The sequence below is a fragment of the Lipotes vexillifer genome, unplaced genomic scaffold, assembly GCF_000442215.2.
Source record: "Lipotes vexillifer unplaced genomic scaffold, Lipotes_vexillifer_v1.1 scaffold371, whole genome shotgun sequence".
In the NCBI taxonomy this organism is placed as follows: domain Eukaryota; kingdom Metazoa; phylum Chordata; class Mammalia; order Artiodactyla; family Lipotidae; genus Lipotes; species Lipotes vexillifer.
Window position 1 is genome coordinate 1,242,176 of NW_006786304.1, and position 11,363 is coordinate 1,253,538.

Consider the following 11,363-nt stretch of genomic DNA (forward strand, 5'->3'; position numbering starts at 1 on the left):
TCTTTCCCTGTCCTTCCCAGGGCTCTGTCCAGGGTCCCCTTCCAGCCTGCTAGAGCCCAGGTCTTCCAGGACCGACTTTATGGTTGTCCTTAAACTTTAGGCTCCCAGACTCCATTAGAGAGGTGACAAAAAGTATGGTCCCCACCTCGGGGAAACGCACATATGCACAAAATGTTGCACATAAAATCAGGGCTTCTTTTATTCCATTGTTCCACACATATTTACTGAGCTCCTACTTTGTGCCAGGCACTGTTCTGGGTATTGGCAGGTACAGCGATGAGCAAAGCAGACAAGACTCCTGCCCTCGTGGAGCTGACATTCTAGTGGGGATGGGGGTGCCGTGACAATCAAGCGATAAATATGTAATATGTCAGGTGGGTGATAAGTGCTGTGAAGGAAAAGGAGTCAGAGTAAAGGGATGGAGAGTGAAGGAGAGGCTGTTTTACGTGGGGGTGTGGTCAGGGGAGGTCTTTCTGTGGAGGTGACGCTTGAGCAGAGTCCAGATAAATTGAGGGAACCAGGAGAAGGGCATTCCAGGCAGAGATGGCAGTGAATTCAAAGGCCCTAAGGTGGGATAGAATCTGGTGTGTTTGCAGAACAAGAAGGAGGCCGGCTGAGTAAGAGATAAGATCAGAGAGGCGAAAGGGCAGGCAGAGAGCACAGAATCTTGCAGACGTTGGTGAGAATTTGACCTTCATTGTGCATTTTCAGACTCTGAAATCTGTGAGAGTGAGAGGGTTCCACTCTCACATACAGTAGTCACAGAGAAAAAGACAGAGACTCCCATTAAGGACCTCTGCTCACATGTCCTTTTCCAAAAATGCAGCTCTGCCCTTAACAGAGATCCCCAAGGGCCCCAGACAATAGCCCAAAGGGATGCCCTAAGCCCGGAGCTGTGGTGTGCGTGCGGCAGGTTGAGCCCTGGAGAAAGTGGGGGGCTGCCTCGGGCAGGAAGCTGAGGGCCTCTCACATGTGATGACAGAGGAGAGCTTAATAGTTTAATAAAGGGACGGACTCTGGTAAAGTGTGTGCAGCAGTTATGGAAAGCAACCAGGGGTGGTATACTCAGGACTGGGGTGGGAGGGAGAATCACGACAGGTGACGGAGTGCATTTTACAACTGGAGAAGTGAGGGGGAATATGCTGTGGTCAGTCTGGGGTAGAGGATATGAAGTGCCTGGGGACATCCAAGGTGAAAGCGTCCAGGAGGCTGCCGGACACCTGATCTGGGGCTCCGAGGAGAAGACAGAGAATTAGTGATCAAGTTTTGTTTTTGTTTTTTAAGGATTTAATTTTTTAGTGAATTTTCATTTATTTAGCAGATAATTAAGTGGCAGCGTAGCTCTGACAAGAGCTGAGGACACTAAAGGAGCTGCAGTAATAATGTATACCCTGACCTAGGTCTCTTCCAGCACCTGCAGAGCTCCACACACCCCTGACGATGGCTCCCTACTTGCAGGCTCCTGCAGAGCTCCAGGCCAGATTCAGACCCAACTCCCCCCTCAGCCCAGACTCTCATGGAGCCACAGCATCGTGGATGCCTCCCCTGTATGCCCAGTGTATTCATTTCCAAGGGCCACCACAACTGGGTGGCTTAAACACCAGAAATGCATTCTCTCACTGTTCTGGAGGCTAGAAATCTGATATCAAGCTGTTGGCAGTGCCACACTCTCTCCGAAAGCTCTAGGGGAGGATCCTTGCTTCTTCCAGCTTCTGGTGGCCCCAGGTGGTCCTTGGCTTGTGGCAGCATCACTCGCATCTCTGCCTCTGTCTTCACAGACCTGTCCTCTTCCCTCTGTGTGTCTCTCTCCTCTTACTATAAGGACACCAGTCATGTCAGCTGAAGGACCTACCCTACTCCAGTATGACCTCATCTTAAGTAATTACATCTGCAATGACCCTATTTCCAAAGAAGGTCACATTCTGAAGTTGTAGGGGTTAGGATTTCAACATTATTTTGGGGGACTTGGGGACACAGTTCAACCCATAACATCCATTGAGAACCTTACACTCACCATGTCGTAACTGACCCCATCTCCCCAACTGGGACCTGAGCTGGAGAACTGGGTGTCACGTCCCTTTCCCTCCCCAACCTGACTGCACTCTGTACATTCTGCCTCTCAAATGTCTTCCAATTCATTTGCACCCTTCCCACCATCCCTGCCCTGGTCCAGTCTCTCCCACCCTGCCCTTGGTCCACCCCTGACTTCTCCCTTGACTCTGGCTCACAGTCTATCCCCCTCCCATCCACCCTCCACACAACAGCGGGGGTTCTTTGTAAAGCACACATCACACCCTGCCCATCCTCACTCATTCAAGCTCCTTAACTTGCCCATAAGGCCCGGCATGGGCTGCCTCTGCTTCCTGGACCTTGACCCTTCATGGAGTACATGGTGGGAGATCATCTAAACCCAGCCCTGGTGGAAGTCAGCTTGCCACCCACTCTGCACCTGCTCCCACTCAGAAAAATATGAACAGAGAAAAACACACAATCAGGGGGACTCATCACTCTTTTATATCCAATTACCTCAAGTGATTGGTTCTATTTGTCTACAATTCCCTGGCCATTCATTCACTGTTTCATGCTTTCTCCTCTCTCTCCCCTATCCTCAGCACCTCCTTCTCACCCTGACCTTGCTTCCGACTCTACTGAGGCAACAGAAGGAACCAGGAGACAACATTCACATGCTCCTGACATTACATCACCACCTGCCTGCCTCCATGCCCTCCCCGTTTACTGTGGCTGAACAGCCCATGCCCCTTAGAGCACCCCATACTTGTGCCTTGAGTCCCACCCACCGTGCCCACTCAATGACATGGCTCCAGCAATTCTCCCCTCTCTCCTCTGCAGCATCAATCTCCCCCCTTCTGGATCATCCCTTTGGACACACAAACATACTGTGACATTTCCCATCTGAAATAAACCTCTAGAGATCCCGTGGAGAGATACCACCCCATTTCTGTGCTAGAAAGGATCATCTACACTGGCAATCCCTAAAGCCTCTCCTGAACCCACCCAATCAAGCTACTGCCCCCACCACACCACCAAAACTGGCCCTTCCAGGATTACTGATGAATTCCTTATCACTAGCCCCAGTGGTCAGTTCTCAGTCCTCATTGGACTTGACTTCTAGGCAGCGTTTGGCATCATTAACCCTCCCCTCCTCCTGGATTTGCACTTGTCACTGGGCCTCCAGCACAGCAGACAGCACTGTTTCTCCTTTCACTCTCTGACTGTGCCTCCTCAGTCTCCTTGGAGGATCCCAGTCCTCTACATCGGAGTGTCTAGCCTCAAGGCCATGGGACTTTTTTTTTTTTTTTTTAATGTGGACAATGTTTAAAGTCTTTATTGAATTTGTTACAATACTGCTTCTGTTTTTTTTGTTGTTTCTTTTTGTTTGTTTTTGCTGCTTTGGGTCTTTGTTGCTTCCCCGGGGGCTTTCTCTAGTCGCGGCGAGCGGGCTTCTCATTGTGGTGGCTTCTCTTGTTGCGGAGCACAGACTCTAGGCACGCGGGCTTCAGCAGTTGTGGCTCGCGGGCTCTAGAATGCAGGCTCAGTAGTTGTGGCGCATGGGCTTAGTTGCTCCGCGGCATGTGGGATCTTCCCGGACCAGGGCTCGAACCCGTGTCCTTTGTATTGGCAGGCGGATTCTTAACCACTGCGCCACCAGGGAAATCCACTTCTTTTCTATCTACACTTGCTCCCCTGCCAACCTCTCCCAGTCTTAAATGTCATTATTCACTGATAATTACTAAATTCCTATCTTAAGACTGAAACCTCGGGCTTCCCTGGTGGCGCAGTGGTTGAGAGTCCGCCTGCTGATGCGGGGCATACGGCTTCGTGCCCTTCCCGGTCCGGGAAGATCCCACATGCCGCGGAGCGGCTGGGCCCGTGAGCCATGGCCGCTGAGCCTGTGTGTCCGGAGCCTGTGCTCCTCAGCGGGAGAGGCCACAACAGTGAGAGGCCCGCGTGCCGCAAAAAAAAAAAAAAAGACTGAAACCTCTCCCCTGAAGCCCAGACTCAAATATCCAACTGCCTACCTCACCTTTGTACTTGGGCAAACCTGCACTCCTGGTCCTCTTACAGCCCTTTGCCCGTCTTTGCTTCTGGCAGCTCCATTCTTCCATTACTCAGGCCAAAGTCACTGGAGTCATCTTCAGCTCCTCTTTCTCTCACTTCCTCAACCCAATTCCACTTCACCTCACCTCAGCAGCTACGACCCTAGTTGAAGCCACCACCACGACCTCTCACCTGAGCCACTGTAGTCACCTCCTCACCGGGCCCCAGGTTCCACTCTCGCTCCCTAAACTCAGTTTCTGCTACTGTTAACACCAGGGTCAGGGACTTCCCTGGTGGCGCAGCAGTGAAGAATCCGCCTGCCAACGCAGAGGACACGGGTTTGAGCCCTGGTCCCGGGAAGATCCCACATGCTGCGGAGCAACTAAGCCCGCGTGCCACAGCTACCGAGCCCGTGTACCTAGAGCCCGTGCACTAGAGCCCACGCTCCGCAACAAGAGAAGCCACTGCAGTGAGAAACCCGTGCACCTCAACAAAGAGTAGCCCCTGCTCACCACAACTAGAGAAAGTCCGCATGCAGCAACGAAGACCCAACGCAGCCAAAAATGAATGTTTACTTTAAATTTTAATAAAAAAAATAAAATTACACACACACACATACACACACACACACACACATACACACACACACACACACACACACCCCATACTCCCCAACCCTTTCGCCTACTTCCATTTATTTCACGGTACTTATCACCTTTTCACTTATATATCTTATTAATTTTGCTAAATGTTTCACTCTCCCGACTACAAAGTGAGCTCCATGAGGGTACAGATTTTTGTCTTCTATATACGCTGCACCTAGAATTGCGTAGGTGCTCAATAAATATTTGTTTGAATGATGAAGTGTTTGTGGAATGACCTTGAGAGCTCCAGCAGGATGCTAAGCTACAAATTTCTCAGTGTAGACTTAACTCCATCATCCTACCTTCCAGCTAGAACCCGTGTTCTAGGTTCATTCCTGCCTCCATGCATTGGCTTAAAGTCATGCCTGTGCTAGGATCACCCCTTACCAGCCAAGAAGCTCTCCCTCTGATCTCCCTCCCCGCGTGCCAGCCGTGACGTGTGTGGACAGGGGTCCCGCCAGGTAGGGTTGGAAGGTAGATGAGTTGCTATGGTTACTGCACCCGCCTGGAGCGGAATATCCCCAGGGGGCCCCGCCCCTACGGGTAGTAGCAGATCCCGAGTAGCCCCGCGCAGGGGCGGGTATAAGGGGCTGTAAACCCAGTTTTGTTACGCTCCCCACCCCACCCACGCAGTTGTCATGGAAACGAACCGCTTCCCTCCAGCACCGTCTCCCTCCCTGTCCTCTAAGAGAGACACAGACATAGTTAGAGGGCTGGGTGGGCTGGAAGACGGTCCGAAAGGCTAGGAAACCATTCGGCCCCATCACTCTCCAAGGTCCCTCCCTCATCCTCCAAGGATTGCTACGCCTGCGCAGAGACGGAGTCCGAGGACCAAAGCTAGCGGGGAGAGAAAGGCGCGCATGCGTGCGAGGGTTTTGAGCGTGCGTTCTTGTGGCATCAGAGAGCTACGGGAAAGAGCGCTGTGCTAACCTTGCGCCTGCGCAACTGCGGCCCGCTTACGGGGGCCGGTGGAGGGCAATTCTGCGCTTGCGCTCTGGCGGGAGGAGTGAAACCCAAGAGGTTCGGGCGTTGGGGGACCGTCTGGCGCTAGGTGCGCCTGCGCCTTGGCTCGCAGGGCGGCCGGGGGCGGGGCCCAGAAGGGGAGGGAGAAAGCCGGCAGGGGGAGGGAAGAGGCCGCAGAAGCCGGAGTCTTGACCGACGGGCAGGCGGGGGCTGCGGCGGCGCCGGTGAGTGACCCGCGGCCCAACTCGGTCCCCACCCTCCGCGACCCTCACTCTTCCCGGAGTCTCCCGTAGCCCCAGTTGGCCCCTCCTAATCCCGGACCCTCATAACCCTCAGGGCTCCCCTTGATTCGTGGCAATCCCCAAAGCCCTCACAATCCCCGCAGACCCTAATGCCTAATATTTTATTCTCCCAGTCTCTCCACTGTCCTAGGAGCCCCCAATTCGCAATTATTTCTGGACTGCTCCTCTAAGGGCCACTTCTCTTATTGGTCTTACAGACGTCCCATTGCCCTGGAACCCCCAGAGCGCTCCTCTGCTCCAGATACCCCCCTTCCTGCTGCATCTCCTCTTCAACATCTCCTTATCCCCATCACCCTCGTGCTTCTTTGACCCCCGACATACCCCCATTCTCCTTCCATTTCCCATCCTCCTATGCCCCCAATCCTCCTCTAACTCCCGCAGACACCCCCCTCTTCCCCTCTTCCCATTTCCCTCCACTCCTCCATACCCATACCCAATTAACATCAACTCCATGGCCTGGCACTTTGCGCCGCGCCAGGCACAAGATGAGCGCTCAGCCGGTGTCATCTATTATTAGGCACTCTGACGGACCCCCGCTGCCCGTCGCTTCCGTCCGCCCTTCGCCCCCACCCCTATCCCCGGGGACATAGGAGACGGTATCGGGGCGGCCGGGGTGGGGCGGGCGGCGCGGGGCCGCTGAACCCCTGCCAGCGCCGTGCGCCCTGTGCCCGCAGCGCCGGCGCCCCCCATGCGCCAGGCGGCCGGACGGCGGCGTCGGGGGGCGCCATGGCCTCGGCGGCGGCGGGCGAAGCGGAAGAGACCACCCGGCTGCGCAAGCCGCGCTTCTCGTTCGAAGAGAACCAGATCCTGATCCGTGAGGTGCGCGCCCACTACCCGCAGCTCTACGGCGCTCAGAGCCGTCGGGTGAGCGTGGCCGAGCGGCGGCGTGTGTGGGACGGCATCGCCGCCAAGATCAACGGCATCACCAGCTGGAAGCGCACTGGCCAGGAGGTGCAGAAGCGCTGGAACGACTTCAAGCGCCGCACCAAGGAGAAGCTGGCGCGCGTGCCGCACTCCACACAGGGCACCGGGCCTGCCGCCGAGGACGCCTTCTCCGCCGAGGAGGAGACCATTTTTGCCATCCTGGGGCCGGGTGTGGCGGGGCCAGGAGCTGGTGCAGGGGCAGAGCAGCCCTCCGCGGCCGCCTCTTCACAGCCACCGGCCCCAAGCGCCTGCACCCAACGCTGTGTGTTGTCTGAGGACCGCAAGGAGGACCGACGGGCAGGTGAGTTCCTTCAGCATCACCTTAGCAAAAGCAAACAGAAATTTTACTTTGTGCCTGGCGCTGCTCCAAGCCCTTTATATGGTTCATCAGATCCTCACTATAGCTGTGGGAAGGGGGGTACTGTTTTAATCCCCATTTTACACCTGTGGAGACTGAGGCTCAGAAAAGTGTAGTAATGGTCGGAGTCGGGAATGGAACCCAGACCTAGGAGGCTTGGCTCCAGAGTCCACACGTGGGATCATCAGCTCACCCATGATTTCATTAAACTGTAGTGTAGGGGGAGTGACTCTGAAGGCAGATAGTCTGGGCTCCAGTTACAACTTTGCCACTCAACTGTGTCATTTGGGATACGTTATTGCACATCAGTTTCTACATCTGTAAAATGGGGATAAAATATGGTCCCCGCCTCAAAGGGTTGCTGGGAAGATTAAATGAGTTAATATGTGTAATTTGCTTGGTACATTACTTCCTTGCTAGCTATTGATATAATTACCAGTGCTGTGAAGCACGAACTGTTTCACCATTTTATAAACCAAAGACTCAGGGAGGTTTGGAAATTTTCCCAAGGTCATGCCCTGAGTAGAGGAGGTAGGGAGAGTGGAGTACAAAACTTCCCACTCAGCCTTGACTCTGGATGATTATTTCTTCTACAGCTATTCCCCAGGCAACTGCCCTGAGCTGGACAGTGTTGGGGACAGAGATGTGACTGAGACATCCTCAGGCCTGCCCTTCTGGGGCTCACAGTCCACTGGGGGAGACGGACCCATGCATAGACAGTGATGACTCAACGCAGGCAGGGCTGGGCTATGAGAGTCCCTAGGGGACATCTGATCCAGACTGGGAATTCAAGGAGGGCTTCCTGGAGAAGGAGCCATCAGAGCCGAGATGCAAAGAGTGAGGATGAAGAAGAGATGGGAGAGTGTTCCTGGAGAACAGCATGTACAGTGGCTTGGAGACAAGAAAGCTTGGCCAGTTTAGGAAACTGAGAGATGCTGCCCAGTTAGGGGAGGGGAGGAAGGGAGAGTGGAAAGATTAAAGAAAGGACATGTTTTGAGATGAGATCAGAGAGGTCAGCAAAAGCCAAACCTTGCAGGACCTTTAGGCTGAGATAAGGAGTTCAGTTTTATCCTAAGTATTATGGGGAGACATACAAGGGTTTAGAGAAAGAGGGGGCACATGATCCAACAAGGCAGCTCAGGATCATGTAATTTCTGAGAGGTTCATTCACCCACCCAAGGTCACACAGCAAGTAAGTAAGTAGAAGGGTTGGAACTTGAATATAGGTTGTGTCCAACTCACCGTCCATGCACTTAACCACTGGCTAGATGGCCTAATATATATCATATATATGCATACATATATATGTAAATATGTAAGTAGTTTACATATATATAAACAATTAATATCGACTACGAGTTAATGGGTGTGCCAGAATTGGATCACGTGTGGTTTAAAATAAAGGTCAGGACTTTGGATTTTATCTTGAGGGCATTTGGGAGGCATGAAAGTGTCTTAAGCCAGAGAAAGACACAACCACTTGGGACCCTTGTACTCAATATGAATCAAACCTTAGTGTTTCTACCTGTGAAATGGCCCCATTGAACCAGCGTGGAGATGGCAAACTTATTACTTCAAAAGCTGTACAACCCCTTATTCATTCACTCAACAGATATTTATTGAGCGCATATTCTGAGGCAGACACCATGGTAGGTGCTGGGAATACTCGGAAGAAAGACAATTTTCCTTCCCTTATGGAGCTGACATTCTAGTTACGGGAGACAGATGACAAACAGGTTATCCCCCAAAGCAGATTATACAAAGAGGTGATAAGAACTAAAAGAAGTAAAACAAAGCATGTTAAGAGGATAGTGAGTGATGGAAAGGGGGCCTCTGTAGAGAGGGGAAATTTGAGCAGAGGACCTGAATAGAGAGACTGAGCCAAGTAGATATCTGGGGGAAGAGTACTGCAGCTGGAGGAAACAGCAGGTGCAAAGGCCCTGAGGCAGGTATGTGCTTAAAGTGTCCTTGATTAGAATCTCACACAGAGATTACCCACTGTGTAAAACTCTTAAAAGAGGAACTGCTCTGATTGAAGGGCAGGAACAGGGCCTGCGACAGCCTGAGGCATCTTTGTTGACACTGGAAGGAGAGATAAGAACCATTTATCTTGTGACCTAATATTTGAATGAAAGAACAATAACAACCACATTGAGACCTTGTTATATGCCAGGTACTGGCCTATGCCCTGGCCCATGGTAATTCAATTAATGCCTGTAACGGCCCTCAGGGAGATATTCCTTTACAGGGTTACTTGGTCCTATATTCACACACATCCATTTACAGGTGGGGAAACTGAGGCCCAAAGGTTGCGAATAACTATGATTTTAACTCTCACAGTGGTCCTTACATGACGCCTGTGAGCCCTGTGGGCATGAAGGCTGGGCCCCTTTTCTGTTCTTTTTACTCGGTAGACTGGAAAAGTCATATATCTTTCCAGGTGGCTGGAATTCTCATGCCCTTTATGAAGAAGACTGACCACCCCACCATCAAGCCCACAGCCCCAGCCCAAGGAATGGTTAAAAGCATAGGCTCCAGAACCTACCTGGGTTCAAAGTCCTCTTCTCCCATTCACCAGCTCTGTGACACCTCTTTGGGCCTCAAGTCACCTCATCTGTAAAATGGGCTAATACTGATAGCACCTACCCCAAAGACTGGCTCGGAGGATTGGGTGAAATAACATAGGAGAACTTAGCCACTGCGCCCAGGGTCGGCCAGGAAAGTGTCCAACCACCGTTAGCTCTGGTTATTGTCTCTCTGCCAGCCTCTCTTACTTGCCCAGGCCGGCTGGCCCAAAGAGTCTGGAGCCCCGGACTTCGAGCCTGGGGGTGTGGGGGGATAGTGATCCTGGAAGGGGGAACAACATGTGCACTGAGGCAAGGAAGAAGAATAGAAAGGGGCAAAAGCTGAGGCCTTGGAGCCCTAGAGAGAGGCCTGGACTGTCCCCTGTGGGTGCTGCGGAGCTGCGGGAGGGTTGTTGTCAGGACCTGGGGCCTGGTGCCCAATCGGTACTGACTCCCAGGAAGCCACAGTTCTTTTCTCATTAAAGACAAAATTTTGTGCTGGACATTGTTCTAGGCGCTGGGTAAACAGCAGTGAACAAAACAAAGCCCTGCCTGATGGAGCTGACATAAGGAGGAGGAGACAGACCACAAACACAGAGCGATCCCATGCCAGGTGGAGATAAGTGCTATAAAAGAAATCAGGTAGGGCTAGGAGAGAGAAAAGGACAGAGCTGCTTCAGATGGAGGGTCAAGGAAGGTCTCTCCAAGGAGGCCATGTTTGAGCAGAAGCCTGAGGAGGGGAGGGAGGGAGCCAAACAGGTATCTGGGGAAAGATCTTTCCAGGCTGAAGGAACAGAAAGTGCAAAGGCCCTGAGGCAGGAGCGGGCCTAAAGTGTATGAGGACCCAGGACTTCCCTGGTGGTCCAGTAGTTAAGACTCTGCTTCCAACGCCAGGGCTCCGGATTTGATCCCTGATCAGGGAACTAAGATCTCACATGCCGCCCGGCGTGGCCAAAATTTAAAAAAAAAAAAGTGTATGAGGACCTGCAGGGAGGCCAGTTTGGCTGCAGTCAAGTGAACGAAAGACAGTGAGAGAAGGAGTGGGAGATGAGGTTAGGGAGGCAATGGAGGCACATCGTGGGGACCCTGAAAACTTTGCTTTTACTGTGGGTGAGATAATAGCCACAGGAGGCTTTTGAGCAGAGAAGGACATCTCACTTGTATTTTTTTAACATCTTTATTAAGGTAGAATTCTCATACCATACAACCTACCCATTTAAAGCATACAATTCAGTGGCGTTTAGTATATTCATAGAGCTGCGCAACCATCACTACAATCAATTTTAGAACATTTTCATCATTCTGAAAAGAAACCCTGTACCTCTTAGCCATCAACCCCCCGCCTCGTTCCCCCATCTCTGCCCAGCCCTAGGCAACCACTAATCTACTTTCTGTCTCTGTAAGATTTGCCTGTTTTGGACATTGCATGTAAATGGATCATATGACATGTGGTCCTTTGTGAGTAGCTACTTTCTTGTAGTGCGTAACTGTGGTGTATTTTAGTTGGACCCCTGAGGCTGCTGGTGGAGAACAGACTCTAAGCGGGGGG

The 11,363-nt window shown here is 52.2% G+C and overlaps 1 protein-coding gene across 1 annotated transcript in view; it reads left to right on the forward strand.

The window, feature by feature from the left end:
• The first annotated feature begins 6,694 nt into the window (after positions 1–6,694).
• Positions 6,695–11,363, forward strand: part of MYPOP (Myb related transcription factor, partner of profilin) — a 9,632-nt gene continuing 4,963 nt past the window's right edge. Inside the window, exon 1 of the mRNA XM_007458675.1 lies at positions 6,695–7,193. Coding sequence (XP_007458737.1) covers positions 6,695–7,193 — 499 coding nt within the window. The remainder of the gene's footprint in view (positions 7,194–11,363) is intronic.